The sequence below is a fragment of the Ailuropoda melanoleuca genome, chromosome 5, assembly GCF_002007445.2.
Source record: "Ailuropoda melanoleuca isolate Jingjing chromosome 5, ASM200744v2, whole genome shotgun sequence".
Taxonomy (NCBI): domain Eukaryota; kingdom Metazoa; phylum Chordata; class Mammalia; order Carnivora; family Ursidae; genus Ailuropoda; species Ailuropoda melanoleuca.
In genome coordinates this window covers 54,128,495-54,151,390 of record NC_048222.1, presented here as the reverse complement: position 1 = coordinate 54,151,390, position 22,896 = coordinate 54,128,495, and the positions used below count along the sequence as shown (strand labels likewise).

The window sequence follows — 22,896 nt, the reverse complement described above, 5'->3', positions numbered from 1 at the left end:
GACTGGTGATGCCGACTTTGATCGCTTGGTCAAGGTGGGGAGCACTAGATCTCTCCGTGGTAAATGTGACTTGCTTGTAATTAATTACTAATAATTAGGGTTTGATACTTCGAGACCATGTGAACATTCTGCTTCCCAACAACTTCTCATGCAAAAGCTTTAGCATGATTACCGTTGTTTGAACCAAATATTATTTTAGGAGTATAAAATGGTGACCTTCTGATTTGATCATTCCTTCTGCATGTATTAGTTGATACTCTTCTGTAAAGAAAAAGTCCCCCTCCCTCTCAGTATCACTGTACACCCATGGATTCTTTTTTCTCTTCAACTCTGTTATCAGCCATTACTGTCATTACTCCATGCGATGCTCACATTGTCCCACAATTGGACAGTGGAGGGCCCTTTCAAGCAGCTCCTGTTTCTGATGGATAGGACCCTATTGGTCCTTGAATGTTTCCTTGCTTTCTGGAACAAGAAAATATCCTAGGCTCACTTTATCCTTTTCCTGCTCCAGACCTACAGTCAACCTTACTCCAAGGAGCCCAGCTTCCTTTTAATGGGCAATGACATTTAGGAGGGGCACACTCTTCTGGCACCCTGGGGATACTAGGGACCCCCTTAGCCTTTCCAACTGCTCAAGGGGGCAGGTGTGGACCTGGGAAGTCTCTTACCAGTAATTCATGAGCTTGTGAGTGAGAATGATTTGCAGTTAGGCTGTGGCATTGAACCAGCATACTGTGGACGCTGGCTTCCCCGGACCCTTGGGGTGGGAGGCGTTCTCCTGTGCCAAAGCTTCAGAGGAATTTCTGTAGCTCTGCTGGGATACTCATTACTTAGGGTTATTTGCATCTGAAGTTGAATCTCAGCTTTAGTATCTAACTCATTTTGTGATCTTGGTTATGTTTTTTTAGGTTCTCTGAGCCTCAGTTTCCTCAACTATAAAATGGAGTGGATCCCACCCATGATCACAGGGGGCTATGTGAAGATTCTCTAAAGAGTTCAGAATGGCCCCTGACACACAACAGAGTCTTAGGAAGTGGTCATCACTGTTATTTTTGTATTTCACTTGCTTGGAGGCCGGCATGTGTCCTACGCATCTTTAAATTCCCCAGGACACCCGGTCCAGTGCCTTGTGAACGGTTCGTATCACGTATGCAATACTTGAGTGAAGTCTTCTTTTGGAGATGGCTTTCAAATGAAAAAATACTTACTTATATATAAATAAAGGCATTTAACACTTTTTTTTTTTTTTGAGAAGGGGATTGTGTCAATACTGTTGGATTTTAGCTTTCAAGTTTGGAACCAACTAAGAAACAGACCCACTAGTCAGGCAGATAGAGATAAATATATCGCTGTTAGTCTCTAAAAAAAAAAAAAAAAAAAGAATGGAGAGAATGTGGTGAAGGTGTGGGTTTGCGTGATCACGGAGTTACAGGGCTGTCACAAAGCCATGGCTGAAAAACATCACATTAGGTCATCACTAGATAACTAGGCAAGTTAATCCGCAGTGGCTCTCAGCAGTTCTAGGGAAGGTCTGAGCAGGTGCTTCTGTCTAAGATGGGGATTCAGTTTGACTCAGTTTAGTTTTTCTTTTAAAGATTTTATTTGAGAGAAAGAGAGAGAGAGAGCATGAGTGGGGGAGGAACAGAGGGGAGGGGGAGAGACACAATCTCTCAAGCAGAGTTGGAGCCCGAGGCAGGGATCGATCGCACAACCCCAAGATCATGACCCCAGCCAAAACCAAGAGCTGGTTGTTCAACTGGCTGAGCCACCCAGGTGACCCTGCTCAGTTTAGTTTTTGATGTTCTTTCCTCATTCACTGGACCCCATATTTTATTATTTTTTTAAAGATTTTATTTATTTACTTGAGAGAGAGAGTGAGAGAGAGAGAGCGCATAAGCTGGGGCAGCGGCAGAGGGAGAGAGAGAGAGAAGCAGGCTCCCAGCTGCGCAGAGAGCCCGATGCAGGGCTCCATCCCAGGACCCTGGGATCATGACCTGAGCCAGAGGCAGATGCTTAACCGGCTGAGCCACCCAGGCGTCCCTGCTCAGTTTAGTTTTAATGCTCTTTCCTCGCCCACTGGACCCCATATTTTAAATATTTGTTAATATTACACCAATATTTACACCTTGAACTCCCTCTGCTTTTGTTCCCTAACAAGCTGGGAGGCAGCCCGTGCAGGCACTGACCTCACGTCAGGGCCGGGAGACAGATATGACAGAGATGAAGGCACCAGCCATTCCTCCTCTCTGAGGAAGCTGTCACCACAAACCTGTTTACCCGTGCCGTGCAAAATTATTCTCTTCCCTGCTTGCCCCTCGCCCTCATGGAAATTTTCCCACTGGGTTCAAACAAGAAAGAGCTGACAGACCATTTTCCAAACTACTTTTAAAGACATTGTTCACGGGGCGCCTGGGTGGCTCAGTTGGTTAAGCGGCTGACTTGATTCTGGCTCCGGTCATGCTCTCAGGGTCAGGAGATGGAGCCCTGCACTGAGCTCTGCGCTCAGCACGGGGTCTGCTTGGGAGTCTCTCCCTCTGCCCCTCCCCCCACTTGTTCATTCTCTCTAAAAAAATAAAAAAAAAATACATTGTTCACTATGTTATTATATCCATTGCATATTGCAGAATGATCTACCTAATATATTCTTCTAGTAATATAGACCCAGATACCTGATATCTGAGTATAAAATACTGAGAAATGATGTAACTCCTTCAACTCTATGCAACTGTTAACATTAATGCCCAGTTAGAAACATCTTACCCCAGGGTTTTTTTAAAATGTAGAGTATTGATTCTAATAAGTAAGAACTGATCTTACCTAACGAGAGGTCAGCTTTTGCCCTCGGCTGCTGGGGGGTCTCTGAGCCCCTGGAACGGCGGCCTGACGGGAGAACAGCTTTGGGTCGCACAGTCTAGCAGCGTGATTTACGACGGGGGCTTCAGGGCGCGCGCTGTGAGTTCTGAACTCCTCAGAGGACCAACTAAAGGTACTAACCTAAACCTCTAGGACACACTGGAGACTGAGGGTCAGCCACAGGGGCCGTATGTGACCGAGCCCCAGGGAAAACTCTGGACAGCAAAGACTCAGGCGAGTGTCCCTGGTTGCTAATACTCTGTGTATCATCACGCACGGCAGCCGGGAGGAGGTAACGCGTCCGTGATGCCACGGGGAGGGGACAACTGGAAGCTCCAGGTTTAGACCCTGCCTAGACTCTGCCCTGGGCACCTCTTCCTTTGGCGGGTCCTAATTTGTATCCTTTCACTGTGATAAAACTGTGAGCCTAAGTATAGCACTTCCCTGAGTTCTGTGGTTGTTCCAGCAAATTATCAAACCTGAGGGTGGTCGTGGGGGCTCCAAGTTTGTGGCTGATATCCGAAATGACAGAAGTTTTGTGGGGACGGCACCTTCTAATGATACAGCTGGCTGAACTCCTTTACACTTATCGTATTGTGTGTGTGTATACAAACATATATAAATCCACGGGTTATATACATAGGATATATAAATACACATATACCTATCTATATCATGTGTGTATGAGTGTCTTTTATTTTGCTTACTTCATATCCTTTCAAGAAGTAAATGGGAATGAATTTTAGATAAATATTACCATTCAGTTATAAAATGGAAATACAACCTACTTTTGAATTATTTAAAAAATTAGAAAATATGAAATATATGTGTGTGAACATGGGTTCCAAAGGCACACGGGGTCTTGGGAAGTGGACAGCGAATGGAAAGATGCCCCCAAACAGCCACCCAAGGGGAGGGACATTGAGGATGACCACTGGTGTGACTCTGGCTGGAGAAGGCCCGAACTTTTTGCTTGGAGGCCGAGGGTTTTCTTTCTTACTTACTTACTTGTCTGCCTGTCTATCTATCTATCTATCTATCTATCTATCTATCTATCTATCTATCTATCTATCATCTATCTGACAGAGAGACAGAGAGCACAAGCAGGGGGAGCAGCTGAAGGAGAGAGAGAAGCAGACTCCGGCTGAGCAGGGGGCCTGATGTGGGGCTCATTCCCAGGACCCTGAGATCATGACCTGAGCCAAAGGCAGATGCTTAACTAACTGAGCCACCCAGGTGTCCCAGGTTTTTATTTTTGAATTAAAATGCCTTTCTCGAGCAAGCTGTTAAAGTAGAAGACTACTCCTGTAGCTAATGACCCCCGTTAGAGACGGTGCCTCTAGATGGATCATTTCAGCTTTTCCAGATGGATGGCTATAGTTGGCATTCTTCCTGTCTGTCCTGGAATTAGATCGTCTGCAACTTATTTTCATTTCAGTTCATATCACTTCAATTCACTAATAAATGAACATTGAGAAAGATCATGAACTAATGATTAGTTTACTTAATTGTGCTTGTTATTCAGTCTTATTTCTTTAATCGTTCCCTAAGTAACAAGAGCCTTGTTAATTATGTTGGTGAAATCAAGATACAATGTGTCAACCACATACTACTGATTGATTAACGATTAGTAATTGAGTATCTCTTTGTACCAGGTACTAGGAATTTAGGATGCATCTTTTAATAAAACAGATAAAAATATTTTGCTCTAAAAAAATNATCTCTTTGTACCAGGTACTAGGAATTTAGGATGCATCTTTTAATAAAACAGATAAAAATATTTTGCTCTAAAAAAATAAAATAAAATAAAATAAAATGCCTTTCTCCTGATTATAAAAAAACATATGTGTATTTTTAAAAATGGAAAAGCATAAAAAAAGGAGAAAATTACAAAAAAAAGAAAAATCCCATCGTCCCACCATGCACAAAGAACTACTATTGGATTTTTTGGTATAGTTCATCACAGCCTTGTTAATGCCTCTTTTCTAAACATGGCTGGGATCCCACGGTAGAGATATTTTCCAGAATTGTTTAACGCAGGGACAGGGAATTATGTTGGTTGCAGTTCTCACTGCCAACTCTGTTAAACTGAGCTCTAGGAGAATAGAGAATAAAACACCACCTTCCTAGCAACCTGGATGTTCTTTTCACTTACTGGGATTAAGAAATTTCCTTTTTAATGGTTGTATAAAATATTCCCTTCACTTCATGTCCCACAAATCACTTAATAATTTCCTTTGATGGGCATATGATTCCTCTCTACTCCCCCCCTCTTTTTTTGCTTTATTTTAACTAATGCTACGATAAACATTATTGCTCATATGGCTTTTCTATATCCTGGATCATTCCTTTCAAACAAGCTCTTAGGTATGGAATCACTAGATCAAAGGTTATACATTTTTCAAGGCTGCTGTTTTGATATCCACTACTAACATGTTTTCCAAAATGTCTGCACCAATTTATAGCTCCCACAGACAGCATTTGAGAGTAGAGGAGGCAGGTTTGAAACCTAAGCTCTTGTCAGTCTGTAATGAAAATAAGTATGAAAGAGATTTGCGTAGTTTCTTTCTGGATGAAGTTCAGAGAGGAACTGAACACCTCGCTTAACCGGTAAACAACAAAAACAGACGTTCGAATTTGTTGGCTTGTTTTTGCCCACCGAGCGGCGTTCTACCGAGCCACCTGGCCCCTCCTTACCCGCATGCAATGGCGCATCCCGACGGGGCGTACGCACAGGCCATCACCCACGTGCAGGGCATGGTGACAGCGTGCTCCTGAAACACAGAACGCAAGCTTCACAGAAGGCACGAGCAGCGCTTCTACACAAAGGTATTAATGTTTTGTAAAATGAAATGACTGGAGTTCCTGCCAACCCCCATTACCATTTCAAAGGGCAGTGGCGTGGGGTGAAGATCAGCTTGAGACTGGCGAGGAGATTCAGTGACCCCAGAATCGGCCAAAGCGAATGTCGTATATTCCGAAAGCTAAAGATCTCAGCCACCAAATGATGCCCTTAACGTTTACTTCTCTCGCTCTTTCTTAAAGATTTATTTATTTGAAAGAGAGAGCGAGAGAGAGAGCGTGAGGGCACAAGCACGGGGAAGGGCAGAGGGCAAGAATCCTCACTCAGACTCCATGCTGAGCAGAGGGCTCAATCTCCTGACTCAGGAGATGACGACCTGAGCCAAGACCAAGAGTTGGATGCCCAACCAGCAGAACCACCCAGACGCCCCTGCTTATTTCTTGTGACACTCCCCTGGTTCTTCTGAATGAGTACTGGGGCTCAGTTTCTTTGAAAGGTCTGTCTGAATTTCACTTCCTTTATATGTTTTACCTTAGTTACTCAGTTTCCCCCTATTTTCAAAATCTATTCTTAAATGATTCTACATGGACGTTGTGTTTACTGCCCTGTGAGTATACAAGTGCCTCTGTCCCCTGTGGGTCCTGAAACCATTTCTGGGAAGGCCTGAGAGGAGGCGGGGGAGGGCAGGTGATCTTGAATTGTGCTCACAGATGACAGGGACCCCGTAACATGGAAGCAATGAGAACTAGGTATAGCAGTTCCTACTCCTGGCTGCTGGTCGGGTCCCCCACATTCTCTCCTGCATGCAACAGGCAACAAAGCCACAATTCAAAACCTTCTGCGTCTGTAGTCTTATTTCCATGAGAGACACGGGCCCTGGTTCCCAGTTCCAACGCCAGCAAGATGTGCAGCCCCCTGCAGGCCTGCCACTTGCCCTCCCTCAGTCTCTCCCCATTGGTGAAGGGAGAAGACGGGACTAGATGATTCCAGCACATTCCAGTGCCGGTCTTCTTTCCTGTTATGATTCTCTGTGTTTTTGTGGGGGAAACACAGGCCCTGATACTGCTCATGGAAATTCTGTCACTCACAATCTACAGCCTTTCAGATGCCTAGAATAATCCACTGCAGCAAATGGTCACTCTCAGCACAAGGCACCCCAGGCCCCCTTCTTTACCAGTAGTAACTACGTTCCCTGCCAGGGGCCACAGTGGCAATACCATGGCGCCCCAGAAATCAGTCGGGTGTGCTCTAGGACACGCTAAGGCTGAAACAGAAGCAACAAAACCCCACACATTCCTGAAGATGCTAAGGTGAGCTGGGAGAAGCCGAGGCTTCCGGGGTGGGGGGTGCCGGAGGGGAAAGCCCCTTGCAAACTGTTAAGTGGCCATCTTTACTATTCCCCAGGGGCCTGACCATTAGGGACTCTGCTCCAAAGGACGGTTCTGGGGCCCCTCGATCAGGTTGTGCAGTGCCTGCCCACCACAACACTCACTAAACACATTCGATAACGCAGGATATGGGTGCTGTTCAGTTTGAGGCACATACGGGTCTCTTTGTCTTACACAGCGACAGAGAAGACCTTCTTTATAAGTAAATAGCAGAACGAGTATTGAATACACAACAGTGGTTACCGTAAACGGCAACACGATGCAGGCTTGTAAGCGCACCTCCACAGGGATGTGGCCTTTCTCTTTACTTACGAGTCTAACCGTAAGTCAAATTTGGAGCCGAGCGCACCCAGGCCCAACCTGCAGGGTATCACTGGATAGTCAGCTCAACCCCCTGCAGCCTCAGCTCCCCCCGCCACCACCCCCCCACTGTCTGCTCACGTCCACGGTGCTACAGAATCCAGTCAAAGACACAGAGGGCAGAGGAAGCTGGGGATTCAGGAACCTCTTACCACCCCTCGGAAGAAAAATAATACACGCGTGCGTGAATGTGACGAGTTTTGCAGGCCAGGCCCTTTCTGGTTTTAGTGTTAGCACCCTCTCTGCTGGCTCTGCATGCTCCTGCCCGGGAAGCGCTCTCAGCTTGAGAGAGGAATGGACACCGCCAAGGGCTGCTGAGCTGTCCCAACACAGACGGGCTTTCCTGGGGTTTCCATCCCCAGGCGGGCACTGAGAAGCCGGATGACCATGACTGGGGGTAGCTGGAGGGGAAGAGGCCAGGGCTGGGTGCCGAGGTGCTGCTCAGTGCACCAGGGACCACCTCTTACCTTGTTAGTAGTGAAGGAATCCCACACGATCACCTTCCCGTCCTGAAGGGAAAAGAGTAAACAGCTTAGCAGTGGTCAGCCAGTCCTCACAGGTAACTGTTGAGAACTGCTCAGAAGAGCTGGTCTGGCTGGGCCGTGTGCAGGAGACAGCCAGGGTAAGTACCCGGGTAGTCAAGAACCTCCAACCAATCTTTGACCAACCGGGGGAGAACGGGGAGCTGAACTGTCCAGCCTGATTAAAGGCTCAGCGCTCGCCGTGCTACTCCTTGGGGAGCTAAAAGCAATGCTCAGGGACTTCTATACCACCTGGAAACCGAGCACTCACTGTTGGTACCTTGTCATCGCCCACCATGCCCTGCCAAGAAGCTATACAGCCGTGAGACGAACCTCAAATTACCTCGAGGGGCGCCTGGGTGGCACAGCAGTTAAGCGTCTGCCTTTGGCTCAGGGCGTGATCCCAGTGTTATGGGATCGAGCCCCACGTCAGGCTCCTCTGCTATGAGCCTGCTTCTTCCTCTCCCACTCCCCCTGCTTGTGTTCCCTCTCTCGCTGGCTGTCTCTATCTCTGTCGAATAAATAAATAAAAAAAAATCTTAAAAAAAAAAGTTAAAAAAAAAATTACCTCGAGGTACTTGCCAGGTAACTACTGGTCTCTTCCTTTCTCCCTCACCACCTCCCCCAGCCCCCCTGGCTATTGTGCCCCGTGCTCCCCGTGTTCCCCGCACGCTGTGTCAGAGCCCCACCCTCATTCCTGGCCCTCACCTCTGGGCTGTGCGAACCTGCCATCAGTCTAACCTCCCCAACCTGACATTTCACACCGATGCTGAGAACAAGGCGAGACTCCTGTGTGGCACGGGGGCGGGGGGGGGGCGTCGGGGGTGCGCTCTGGGCTGGTGATGCCACCTTCACCGTAGCTGCTGCTGCAGCCCACCCTGGGGCTGTACGGAGTCACCATGATGTTGTGTATGTGTAATACAAACCCACACATCCCTGGTCCCTACAGTGTAGTCACCTGCCCAGCACGTGATGTGCGGGTCCTCTGGGCCCCCCGGCTCTGCCTGACAGAGGAAGAAGATGGCTGAGTCGGCTTCTGTAATCACTGGTTTCTGTAATCACTGAAGCCATTTGGAGCCAAATCTGAACGACAAGGTGGGGGTGGGGGAAGAGGTGGCACTCAGGGGCACAAGCAAGGTCTGATTATCCAAAGTGACACGGTTGCTTTCTTTGCATGACCCACTGCAAGATTTCCATGTTCCTGCTGCGTGTGGCTGAAGGGCCCAGGAACAAAGTCAAAGTGGGCCATCTGGGGCCTTTCAGAACTCCTAAGCACACTGGTTCTTCTAGTCTAATTTCTCTGACTAAACGCCCAAACACAACATACGGGATTGATTACGTAACAGGGCAGATAAGGGGGAAGGAGCTCCAGGCTTGTACCTTGGGGCCCTCCACACCTGGAGCCCGGCTTGCTGTGCCGGGGAACTGACTCTGTGCGTGGCCAGAGCTGGCGTTCCCTCTGATGGCTTCCTCCACCACGCTGCCTGCCTGCCTGTCCCCACTGCCCACCCACTGTGTGCTCTGCAGAGAAGAAGGCAGCCAAGAGGCTAAAATCAGCCATAAAACCAAATGTGGGCCTCTCCACGAGCACAGACTTATACACCAGGGGCCCATGTACCTGGCGAGACCGCCTCCATCCCAAGCCCTACCCCACGCAGTCAGGCTGATTAATCTCCTGCCTTCAAGGGAGAAGGGCTGCTCTGAGTCACTCCGTCTGCTCCAGAACATTCCTGCTGTTTCCAGCTTCCTCCCACACCCAGCCCACTTCTAGTTTTCTCCGCCTTAGAGGTGGATGGATGGAGCCAGTCAGCCGTGCTCCTCACCCCTCTTTAATAAGAACAGTGCATGAGTGACAGAAAATCCTACACATATTCTGATGTTAAGGATTAAAAAAAGTCAAAAAGGCTAGGTAACAACATGTATATCTTGGTAACCACTTTGTAAAAAAAAAAAAAAGTCTGGAAACTAATGCTCTAAAATAGTAATAATGGTTGGGAAAGGGTGGTGGGAGTAAAACCTTTTCTTAGTTCTCTTTTTCAGTGTCTCTTTAATGTGGTAAAATACAGAAGAGATAAATGTTTATGAACCTAAAAGCAAGCAAGTACAACGTGCCATATTAGATCTCCAGATAATACAGGAGATTAATAACACCCGTCCTTATCAAATACAACCTGACATAGATGTTAGGGTGTGTGGATTATTTAGACTACGTACAGTTTCTATATTTAAAAGGGCTATTAAAAAACCCAAAATCGTCCTTTGGAAAAGCTGGGCTGAAGGTAGGTCCAAACTGGCCATAAAAATATAGGACTTCAGTTAATAATTTTACATTCAATGCATGTTACATCAAAGTAGACATAACAAGCACCAGCCTCCTGAGAGTCCCACTTTTGTAGAGGCCCCTCCCTCATAATGTCAGGGTTGGAACCCAGCAGAAGTGATGGAATGTCACTTTGGATGGCGTGGCTCCGGCCTCCATCTCCCTCTCTTGCTCTGGAGAAGGCCAGCTACCATCTTGTAAGCAGCCCTATGGAAAGGTCCATATGGTGAAGAACTAGGGCCTCCAGCCAATGAGCCATTTTGGAAGCAAGTTTGTGCCCTAGTTGAGCTGTCCCGTGACCACAGCCCTGACCCACGTCTTGACTGTAAACCCATGACAGATTCTGAGCCAGAACCACCCAGATAAGCTGCCCCAGACTCCTGGCTCTCAGAAACCATGTGAAATAATAAATATTTGTTGTTTTTAAGTTGCTGAATTTGGAGGTAATTCTTATGCAGCAATAGATAACACTAATACATAAGGTGTAACATAAACTATGTCAACTAGATAAAACAAATGAAAAATTATACTTACAAAAGATGTATCTTAAATTTTTTCTTTAAGGTATAAAGAGTTCAGCAACACTTAAACTGAAAGAAGCCACAACCACTTAAGGCCTCAATTTATGGGGGGGAACCCCCCACTATCTAAAAAATGGTTTCATTCACAAATAAGCCCTGAAGTATGCTCAGGAAAAAATAATCTCGAATGGCTTCTCAAGTACAGTTCACATTTCAGTTATTACCATAACTCCAAATCTACCCAAATTAGTGACGTCCTATAGTATGCAAGAGAGTTCTTCACTTCTGCCAACTCCTGTCCTGTGGAGAATAAGCAGAGTCATAAAGAGCAGACAGGCTTTTTGAAAAGGAAAGCTCTCTTTCTTCTTTAGCTATCAAGTCAGTCACTTGCTCACCCTCAAAGAGCAGGGGCCACATACCTGGGACGAACTCACGATCCTTCTCTTGTCTTTGCACCAGTCCATGCAGAGAACCTTGTTCCCATGGCCTTTGAGGGTCCTCCTGGTCTTCATGACAAACTGCCCCAGAGCTTCCACCCGCTCGGCCACCTGGTGCACTAGAAGGACAGGCTACAGTCAGTTCTGTCACCAATGACCAGATTCTGAGCCACATGCTGGCAAAGGGATGACACTGGTCTTTCTCTGATTCTCCTGGGTTTTTTTTTTTTTTTTAATTTACTATTACGCCTTCATAATGCTCTCTCTTTTAAACTCAGGAGAGAGTAGAGGCAACACTGTCATTCCGTCTTCGTGTTTAATACCCCCCATCTTTCAAAGCATTTCCACCTGTGTGCTGAGGGATCAACAGCGAGGCCACCTCATACACAGAGACGATATGCCTTCCACCACACACAACTCTCCTGCTGAAGGGCTACAGCTCTGAGGGGGGCAGAACAAGCAGCAGAGGGAGACCATTGTCCCCATTTAACAGGTGAGGAGACTGAGGCTCACAGAGGTTCTCTGGCTAAAACAAGTTCATACAACCAACTGGGAGTGAAGCTGGGGCTTCGGGTTCTTTTACCCACCTTTCCAATCACAAGGAAAAGTGACTTTACAAAAACTGTCCCATTAGGCAGCAGAATGTGCACCCATGCTTCTCGACAGCAGGCACTGCGCCTGGGTGCCTCAGTGGTAAAGCGGCTGCCTTCGGCTCAGGGCGTGATCCCTGCGTTATGGGATCGAGCCCCGCATCAGGCCCCTCCGCTGGGAGCCTGCTTCTTCCTCTCCCACTCCCCCTGCTTGTGTTCCCTCTCTCGCTGGCTGTTTCTCTCTCTGTCAAATAAATAAATAAAATCTTAAAAAAAAATAAAATAAAAGTCTAAACACATGACCTAGAGGAGCAACCCACACCAGGAGAACCTCCAAAAAGGAATCTCTCGGGGGCCAGGCCACGGCCTCTTTCCTGAGCCTGTCACTGAGGAGTCCCAGAAGGAGCCACATATCCATGAAGAGACTGTCATGTCCCGGCCCCACATCCAGAGGTGAGGAAACTGAGGCTGGGAGACCCCACGGCTTCACCCCCTTGTGCAGTGTCACTGCCCTTCTGGTTAGAGACTGTACCAGAAGGAAAAACTGGGGCTAACCACCCCCCCACTTCTCCTTCCTCCAAACCTCCCAGCTGCGCCTTTCCCCCCAGGCAGGTGAGGAGGGAAAGGAGCATCGGAGGCAAGGGCCAGGCCCAGGAAAGTGTGGTGTCTCAGCACAGCAGCGCAATGTGGGGGGTGTGAGGCAAGGTGGCTGGCCCTCTTCCTTCCCGGGAGCTGCTGCCCCTTGCTGGTAAGTGCCACCTCCCTCACAGAAACGGGGCAGGGATGGCCAGACTGGACTGTGATTGAAGCCCGTGACGACAGGGCCCCTTCTCAGACGTCCTCCCTCCCTCCCCTCCTTCTCTCTAAACACTGCCTTGTGTATTTCCTAAAAACAAGGAACTCTCTCACATAGCCACAGTATATTACCAACGCCAGAAAATTAACACTGAAACAAGGCTGTGTCCAATCTACAGACCTTATTGAGATACTCTCCATCGTCCCAATAATATCATTACAGCAAAAGAAAATCCAAGACCATGTGCTGCCCTCAATTGTCACGTTTCTTTAGTTTCCAGCTATTTAGTTTCCGTGTGGGCTTGTCTGCTGCTTCCTCAAGACCAGAGGCAGGTGATGTGCCAAGACGGACGCTAAGTCCCCACCAGCGTGCCCCGTCAGGAGGCACCTGTTGTCCATTGGTCCCGTCACTGGCGCTGCGCACATTGACCATTCAGTTGAGGTGGTGTCTGCGGGTTTCTTCACTGGAGCTCCCATTTTGCCTTTTGTAATGAAATGGTGTCCTATGGAGATGTACTTTGAGCTCCACAAATACCCCGTCACTCTTCAAACTCGAATAGCTTCGTTTTAACATCCGTTAATGCTTCTTGTCTGAAGGGGTGATGATGATGGTTGGCAAGTGATTCTCCTAATTCCATCATTCCTTCTGCATTTTTAGTTGGCTTTCTAATAAAAGGAGCTTTCCCTCCTCTTCAGTGTATTTATTCACCCATTTATATTAGATGGACTCAGGGATTCTTACCTTATTCAAGGGGTTATAATCCTTTAGCATTATTATTTATTTTCATGCTCAACTACTCGCTGATTTGCTCAGTGGGAGCCCGGTCAAGCAAGTGCCCAGACCTGGTCCCTATCGTTTGTCAAGAATTTCTTACTCCAGGCTCATGTTCTTTCTCTGCTCTGGCCCAGGAATCAGCCACTTTTCCAAGATGTCTTGGTTTTGTTTAGTTGCCCATTTCTTTGTGATAGAAGAACGGAGTGTGAACAAGTTAAAAGTCTCTGTGAAAACCCAAACTATAAAAAATCCTTGCTGAACTATAAGTACATGTGAGGGGCGCCTGGCTGGCTCAGTTGGCGGAGTGTGCAACTCTTGATCTCCGAACTGTAAGGTCAAGCCCCACTTAAAAATAAAATCTTAAAAAGAAAAAGTACTACACGAATGTGCAATTATTATGCTATCACTTCTGCTAAAACACTGCATTCTTTTTTTGCCACAAATAACACACTAGTTTTTTACAGAGACATTCTTAAAAACATACTGAAAATAGCTTAAAGACAGCAAATTTTCTTTCTTTCTTCCTTTTTTAATATCTTGGGTTTTATCTTTATTTTTTATTTATTTTTTTAATAATTTTTATTTTGTTATATTAGTCACCATACAGTACATCCCCAGTTTTTGATGCAATGTTCCATGATTCATTATTTACGTATAACACCCAGTGCGCCAAGCAATATGTGCCCTCCTTAATACCCATCAACAGCCTATCCCAGTCACTCACCCCCTCGCCTCTGAAGCCCTCAGTTTGTTTCCCAGAGTCCACAGTTTCTCATGGTTCATTCCCCTTTCTGTTTACCTCCCCTTCATTCTTCCCTTCCTTCTCCTACTGATCTTCCTATTTCTTATGTTCCATAAATGAGTGAAACCATATGATAATTGTCTTTCTTTGCTTGACTTATTTCATTTAGCATAATCTCCTCCAGTCCCGTCCATGTTGCTGCAAATGTTGGGTAATCGTTCTTTCTGATGGCTGAGTAATATTCCATTGTATATATGGACCACATCTTCCTAAACCAGTCATCTGTTGAAGGGCATCTCGGCTCCTTCCACAATTTAGCTATTGTGGACAATGCTGCTATGAACACTGGGGTGCATATGGCCCTTCTCTTCACTACGTCTGTATCTTTGGGGTAAATACCCAGTAGTGCAATTGCTGGATCATAGGGCAGCTCTATTTTTAACTTTTTAAGGGACCTCCACACTGTTTTCCAAAGTGGCTGTACCAACTTGCATTCCCACCAACAGTGTAAGAGGGATTCCCTTTCTCCACATCCTCTCCAACATTTGTTGTTTCCTGCCTTGTCCATTTTTGCCATTCTAACTGGTGTAAGATGGTATCTCAGTGTGGTTTTGAATTTCCCTGATGGCTGATGATTTTGAACATTTTTTCATGTGTCTGTTAGCCATTTGTATGGAAAAATTGGAAAAGTGTCTATTCATATCTTCTGCCCATTTTTTGATTTATTTGTTTCTCATGTATTGAGTTTGAGAAGTTCTTTGTAGATCTTGGATACCAGTCTTTTATCTGTAGTGTCATTTGCAAATATATTCTCCCATTCTGTGGGCTGCCTCTTAGTTTTTTTTGACTGTTTCCTTGCCTGTGCAGAAGCTTTTTATCTTGGTGAAGTCCCACAAGTTCATTTTTTCTTTTGTTTCTCTTGCCTTTGGAGATGTGTCATGAAAAAGGTTGCTGTGGTTGATGTCAAAGCGGTTGCTGCCTATGTTCTCCTCTGAGATTTTGATGGATTCCTGTCTCACATCGAGGTCTTTCATCCATTTGGAGTTTATCTTTGTGTATGGCGTGAGAGAGTGGTCAAGTTTTATTCTTTTGCATATAGCTGTCCAATTTTCCCAGCACCATTTATTGAAGAGACTGTCTTTTTTCCACTGGTTGTTTTTTCCTGCTTTGTCAAAGATTAGTTGCCCAAAGAGCCAAGGGTCCATTTCTGGGTTCTCTATTCTGTTCCATTGGTCTATGTGTCTATTTTTGTGCCAGTACCATGCCATCTTGGTGATCACAGCTTTGTAGTATAGCTTGAAATCCGGCATTGTGATGCCCCCAGCTTTGTTCTTCCTTTTCAACAATTCCTTGGCGACTCGGGGCCTTTTCTGGTTCCACACAAATTTAAGGGCTGTTTGTTCCAGTTCTTTGAAAAATGTCATTGGTATTTTGATTATGATGGCATTGAAAGTGTAGACTGCTCTGGGTAGCATGGACATTTTAACTATGTTTATTCTTCCGATCCATGAGCATAGAATATTTTTCCTTCTTTTTGTGTCTTCTCCAATGTCTTTCAAGAGTGATTTGTAGTTTCTAGAATATAGATCCTTTACGTCTCTGGTTAATTCCGAGATAATGTATGATTTTTGGTGCTATTGTAAATGGAATGGATTCCCTGATTTCTCTTGCTTCAGTCTCATCGTTTGTGTATAGAAATGCAACTGATTTCTGAACATTGATTTTGTATCCCGCCACATTACTGAATTGCTCTATAAGTTCTAGTAGTTTGGGGGTGGAGTCTTTTGGGTTTTCTATATAGAGTCTCATGTCATCAGACAGCAAATTTTCTAAATTCTTATAGGCCGTTTAAACAAGTCTGTACGAGCAGTTGTGAGCATATTTTATTTACTGTTTGCTTTGAAACGTCACGTTGGTATTATTGCTGCTTTCCCCAATTCGGGATTAGGACAACCACACCTATTTTACGTTCTTTTCATGAAAATAAGAAAATTAATTAAAAAGATGACTCACCCAATTGATATGGGGCCTTCCTTATATAATGTGAATCTGACCACAGCCCAGCTACTAATTATTTTTCCTCACTAAATTTTCCTTTCCCATATGTAGGCTTACTCCCAACCCACTCCATCCCATTTCTATCTGGCAAATCTCACATCTGTTAAATGGAAGAGTTATGACTTGAATGATGTCTCTAGAACCCCTAGTATGTGCCAAGTACTGTGCTGGCTGCTCGGGTACAGAAAAGAATAAGACAGCCCCCGCTCTTCCTGAGCTCATGGTCTGCAGGGGGCAGATCGCAGCTGCAGTGCTGTGACAGAAGTGTCAGGGAGCCCAGGGTAACCTGGCTGACTCTGCTGGCAGGTGTGCCATCAGAAGGAGATGTCACAGGTACCTGGTTTTGAAGGATCCATAGGAACTGGAGTAAGGAAAGGGGAGGTTGAATTACCTTCCAAATGTTGCACCAAGATTGTCTTTGATGGTCACTATTGGTAGAAGATCTAAGGAACTGAGGATGAAAAAATACCCAGGGGCGCCTGGGTGGCACAGCAGTTAAGCGTCTGCCTTCGGCTTAGGGTGTGATCCCAGCATTGTGGGATCGAGCCCCACATCAGGCTCTTCTGCTATGAGCCTGCTTCTTCCTCTCCCACTCCCCCTGCTTGTGTTCCCTCTCTCGCTGGCTGTCTCTATCTGTGTCGAATAAATAAATAAAATCTTTAAAAAAAAATACCCAAAGCTAATCCTAAAAAACTCATTTTGCAACCCAAATGTCCATTGATAGATGAATGGATAAAGAAGATGTGATATACAGACAGCTATAGATAGATAGATAGATATACATACAATAGCATACTGCTTATAAAAAAGAATGAGATCTTACCATCTGCGACAACATGGGTGGACCCAGAGGGTATTATGCTAAGTGAAGTAAGTCAGACAGAGAAAGAGAAATGCCATATGATTTCACTTATATGTGGTATTTAAAAAACAAAACAAACAAAAAGCAGAAGCAGACCCATAAATACTATGAACAGACTGATGGTTGCCAGAGGGGAGGAGGTGGGGGGCTGGGCAAAATGGTGAAGAGGAGAGGGAGGTACAGGCTTCCAGTTATGGAAAGAATAAGTCACGGGGAGGGTGGGGGGATGGGGTAGCCGGTGACGGGCATTAAGGAGCGCACACGTGATGTGAGGAGGACTGGATGTTATATGCAACTGATGAGTTATTGAACACTACACTGGAAACTAATGATGTGCCATATGCTGGCTAATTGAATTTAAATTAAAAAAAGAAAAAAATTATAAGTCACAGGGATAAAAGGGGATAACAGCATAGGGACACAGTCAATGATACTGTATAGAGTTGTATGGTGACAGATGGTAGCTACACTTGGGGTGAGCCGAGCATAATCTGAGAGTTATCAAATCGCTGTTGTACACCTGAAACTAATGTAACATTGTGTGTCAACTGTGCCTCAATTAAAAAATACAAATAAACAATTTAAAAATATGGATTCCGTCTGGTTCTACCCTTGGATTGAATGAGGTGGGATATAAAAACCCTCAAACACTTGGACGGAAGGAAAACATCTGCAATCACATTAGCTCATTTGTGCTTGACATTTTGGAATTGCTCCAAAAGATACATTAGCTACACACAGAAAAAACCTCCGCAGAATTCCCTAATCAAAAGCTCGGTAGGCTAAGCAATGGCACAGTCTCTCAGACAGAGTACTATATGGCTCTGTACAATAATTTCAAAATATGGACATTAAAAAGAATGGCAAAATGACACAGGGCGGTGTTTAATCCATTGTGTTAAACTAAAGTTAGGCTCAAACTCTCTCGTACAATCCCAAGTATGCTCACAAACAGTAAACACAAACATAAGATCAAAGGCTATGAAATACACCAAAATATTAGAAGCGGCATTATGAATGGCTTGTTTTCTTCTGTATTTCTAAATCTGTTACAGTGGGCCTTAGTTTCTTAGGATGGTACCTTAGAGAGCTAGCTTGTGTGCAATTGTGAATGCAGAGCCAAAGCAAGGGGAGAGGAGATGCAAGGCAGTTTTGCTCTCCGCTCCCTCTCAAGGCTGCAGGCAGCATGTGTGAGAGCAGCAGGGAGATTAGTTTGCAGGGAAACTCTTGTCTAGCCTCAGGACATGCAGCATAGTTCCTGAGGAGGTGGAACAAGTCAGTCAACATACTTGCTTCAGACTAATCGAGAAATTCAGTTTTCCGCGATTTCTCCCTACACCATAAAATCAGAATAGTGCAAGTCTCCCGTCATAATACAGCCTTTGAGAATAAAACCCTTCACAAAGCTACACTTAGAACAGATAGAAAAGTGAATAGCATCTGATGATAGGTCCGGCGACTTGCCCAAATTTCATCTGGATTTGTACTTAGAGAAATTACACAAATCTTTGAGTGGCTTTGTTCCTACAGTAGATTAGAATCTGCCCCCAAAGAGGCTGGGAATCTGGAAGAAGCCCCCCATAGCCCCACGAGGCTGCCATGCGTGTTGGCTGAAATAAACACAGCATGCCTCCTGCCCTGCTTTCAACCTGTTTTCTGGATCATTCTTCAGTTTAATTTCAAGTTAAAGACTCCTTCAAGTTGAATTCGCTTCTTTGTTCTTGATCTTGACTCCCATTCCACTACTCATTTTTTATTATAAAAGCAGGAAATGCACAGATGGGTATAAATTGAAAATACCTCCACGTCCCCTCACTCCCCTGGGCCCTCTCTAGAGATAACAAGTTTCTCATGGATCCTGCCACAAATTCAATGCATCCCTTGTTGCAGCTAATGAGATCATGTTATACCATTTAGGACTTTTAAAATTTAACATTGAGACCTTTCCATACACACACATGGATTTCCCCCCCCCCTTTTTAATGTAAATCTCAACTGCCTGAGAGATGGCCTAGCAGGATGAGAAGGAGAGCCATACTAGGAGCCTGAATCCTGGTGTCTACTCCCCATTCTCCCTTAGAGCAGCTACAGAACCTTAGGGCATTCCCTTAACCCTTCCCTGGATCTCAGTGGTCTCCTCATCCATGAGGGTTGTGGGGAGGAGAAGGAAACTTTTCGTGCCTGAGGACGGAGGCTGAAGCAGGTGACCCTTCTAGTCTTGAGAGCCTGTGATCGGACCTCCAAAGATGTCCATGTCCTAATCCTTGGAACCTGTGAGTATGTTACCTTACATGGCAAAAGGGGCTTTGCAGACGTGATTAGGCTAAGCATCTTGAGTTGGGATGATTACCCTGGTTTACACAGGTGGGTCCACTGTGATCACAGGGTCCTTACAAGAGGGAGACAGGGAGATCAAGGTCAAAGAAGGTGAGGTGATGACAGAAAGCTCAGAGGATGTGGGGCCGCAAGCCGAGGATTGCAGGCAGCCTCTAGAAGCTGGATATGGCAAGGAAGGGACTCTCTCCTAAAGCTTCCAGAAGGAATGAAGCCCTGCTGACCCACTTTAGACTTCTGATGTCCAGAGCTGTAAAAGAATACATTTATGTTGCTTTAAGTCCTTATGTTTATGGAAATTTGTACAACAGCAATAGGAAACTAATACAAGCTATAACCTCATGATTCTAAAATGCCTTACAATCAAGCAAGGAAACACTTACCCATGGCAGAAGGTAAGCGGAAGGCAATAAGGGGAAACATCTAGGGAGAAGGAGGAAGCTCTGGAGGAGTAAAGGGAAAGGCAAGGGCACGGGGCTTGGGACTATGGAGACTGATGTAGGCTGGCTTCCCCTTGGGCAACCCATATAAGCCATTTCCTCTATTTAATGCTGGCCAAGGGTCTGACTTGGGGATGAGTGCCCAACGGTATGGACACTGGTCTGAGAGTCAAAGGGATGGGAGCTGAAGACGTGACGGTCTGGAGTTGGGTGAGGTTTGCTTTTCCTCCAAGTTCAGGCTATTTTGTTGTGTTTTTAGGCAAGAATTTGGGCAAGTCAGAGCTAACAGAAGGCTGATCAAGTCTTCCAGTTTGCCCAGGACTAACAGGTTTTCCAGAATGCAGGACTTTCCATTTCAAACTGAGAGGCTCAGGCAAACCGGGATGCCTTGGCCATCTTAGCTTGTGGCCTGAAAAGTTTCCCCAGCTAGAGTAAGGGTCACAGGACCATCTATAGCATAACACCAAAATGCAAAAATGACAGGCTCAGTAAGAGGCTGAGGGACTGGCAGAGAGAAGAGCCCCGTGATCATGGACCATGGAGATCTCTGGGGGAGAGAGGAGGAGTGCTCTGAGCGCTAATGAGGTCCAGGAGGCTGTGATGGAGTGAGAGGCCAGCGTGTTACGAGGGTCACGCTTGTGAACCCTGAAGACACCAGGGATGGGGCAGGGCTTAGGTCAAAAGGAAGGCTTACGTTATGTGATAAAGTCCGTAAGAAATGAGGCAGACTGGCCGGAGAGGTCAGGAGCCAGCAGCATGGAGAAGGGGAAAACCGATGTCACTTGAACGACAGGAGCCTCAAAGGAGCAAAGGTATTATACAGGAGTACAGGAGAAGTGTTAGGGGGGGAATAAAGCTGCAGGGGGAATAAAGGGGAACATGGCCATATGACTTCTAGTCTTTTCAACTCCAAAATTCTGACTTCTATGCAGGTGGGATAGATCTTTCCACTGTGTGTCCAAAATCTGGCCCTGGCTTCTGAGGGTACTGCATCCTTGGCAGGACGGGGGTTCCCTGCTGAAAAGCTCTCCCTTGACTACCTCTCTGCCTTAAGGCCATTTCCCAAGCCACAGAAAAGGCTGAGAGGTTCCCAGAGGGCAGTCTGCATTGCTGATGAAGAGAGTTTCTGGAGAACCCCCTCTGCACAGAGCCCGAAGGGGTAGGACACAGAGTTGAAGTGAGGCTGGGCTGGAGTTCTGGCTGCCTGGGCTGGAATCCTGTCTCACTACTTACTGGCTGCAGTCCTCTGGCAAGTCCTTTCACCCCTTGGTGCCTCAGTTTCCTCATCTGTCACATGTAGAAGTCAGACGACCTACCTCAGAGGCACTGACACCACACTTACAGCATTATGGATAGCACCTGCCAGTGTAGGCGTTTGCAGAGTGAACTGAGGCAGACTTTGTCCAGTGCCTCCCAGTTTCTGTTCCCTACCGCTTGCTGATACCAGAAACCCAACTTTATTTGGGGACGACAATCTGTCTAGCTCACTTCTCCCTTTCCCAGCCGCCTTGCAGTAGCTATGTGACCTACTTGTGGCCAATAAAGTACAAAAATCTGTTGGGAGAAAAGAGGTTTTGAGGAAAACTTCTGCTTTCCCAATAAGAAGGAGAACCAGAGGCTGGTGCCCACATTCCCCCTTCTTCTTGCCCCAGATACAGAAGTTATGTTTGGAGCTGTGGCAGCCATGCTATAATCATGGGGCTAATGCCAGTATTCTCAGGGTGGTGGAGCAGTAAGCCTGGAGCGTGGGTGCCTGATGGTACACCAGGCAGCCGATCCAAAGCTGGTGATCACTTACACTTGTAACTGTTACATAAGGAAAATAACTCCCAATTTGCTTAGCTACTTTATTTGGGGTTTACAGTTAATTGTAGCTGGATACATCCCTAAATGATACAGGTTTTTAGCATCCTCCAGTTTAAAGGAGGTCCGTACCAAAGCACAGCACACTCTAGATTCACGTCATCTAGTTCTACCAAGTGATTTTCAAAGAAAGGCCTCAGGTGCTAAACGACCTAGCATGAACCCCTTGCTGCTTCTCCAAATAGATTTTAAAAGGAGCACAATATAGAGAAGTGCCTGAGGGTACCCTGGGGGAGGCTGTAATTAGCAAAGGGGAGGTGCCACCCTCAGAGCTGAAAAATAAGCAGATAAAGCCACTTCCCCAAGCCTGGCCCTGAGCCCAAACTCTGCTGAGGACAAACCATCTGACAGGAAAGGGGAGCAGATCCCACCAAGAGTCATTTAACCTGGCTATTTAATTGCTCACTCATAAAAATCACAGAGCCGTTTCTAAATTATGGTAGCGGTAAGTAAGTTTATTTAAGACTGCTATTGCTCTTTTATGCCAATCTCACCGCATCCATTCAAAAGCTTCTTAAACAGCCTTAAATAAACGAAATGGTTGGATTTGGTAAGCTCCTCTGCCTTTCTTCCCCCATCCGGTTCTCCACCCCCCAGGAAAGGGGGCAGACTGGAAAAATGAGGTTTTAACTCAGAGTCTGGTTCCTTGTAAAAGCAAAACTGAGAAAAGACACAACAGTGATGGAGAAAGCTAAACGACTGAAAAACAAAACAGGAGTTTAGCCTAGGCCTCGCCCACAAGGGCTCGCTGCGCTGGCTACTGCCGACACCCCCTCCCCCCGGCGCGGGCAGGAATGCGATCAATCCGTATCTCCCAGGCAGGTGATGGAGGCAACTGGTCCCAAGAACCTTCGGGGGCGGGGGAGGAGGGAGAACAGCGGCCAGGGGCGGCTACCACAGGCGCCCCAGCCCAGAGGCGGAACGGCCTCGGCCAGCGGGCGGGGGCTCTGCAAGGTGACGGCGCCTCCGAGGGCCGCCCGGCTCCCGCCCCACAGCCGCGCAACCCGGGGCTCGGGGCCGCAACCCGCGCCTCACCTGGCTCCCGGGAACCGGCGGCCCATCGCCGGCGCTGGCGCAGGCCTGGCTCCCGCCCCGGGCCCAGCACCCCACCCCCCAACCGCGCTCCCCCGGGGGCCGGTCTGGTTTCCTCGGCCCGCCTCCCGGCGCGCAGCCCCCGCCCCGGCCCGCACTCACGCTCCACGTCGTGCAGCTTGGCCCGCTCCTCCTCCAG

At 46.6% G+C, this 22,896-nt stretch overlaps 1 protein-coding gene across 2 annotated transcripts in view; it reads right to left on the bottom strand.

The window, feature by feature from the left end:
* The window catches only part of GNB5 (G protein subunit beta 5), a 42,416-nt gene extending 19,526 nt beyond the window's left edge, over positions 1–22,890 (bottom strand). The window contains exons 1-4 of one of the 2 annotated variants that reach the window (XM_034660967.1): positions 22,860–22,890; positions 11,189–11,325; positions 7,875–7,916; positions 5,554–5,630 (exon numbers count right to left, since the gene is read on the bottom strand). In XM_034660967.1, the coding sequence (XP_034516858.1) occupies positions 5,554–5,630; positions 7,875–7,916; positions 11,189–11,281 (212 nt within the window). In that variant the 5' untranslated portion in view covers positions 11,282–11,325; positions 22,860–22,890. Of the gene's footprint in view, positions 1–5,553; positions 5,631–7,874; positions 7,917–11,188; positions 11,326–22,700; positions 22,818–22,859 lie in introns of those variants that run through there. The other variant, XM_034660968.1, reaches the window with a different exon arrangement.
* Between the last annotated feature and the right edge of the window lie 6 nt (positions 22,891–22,896).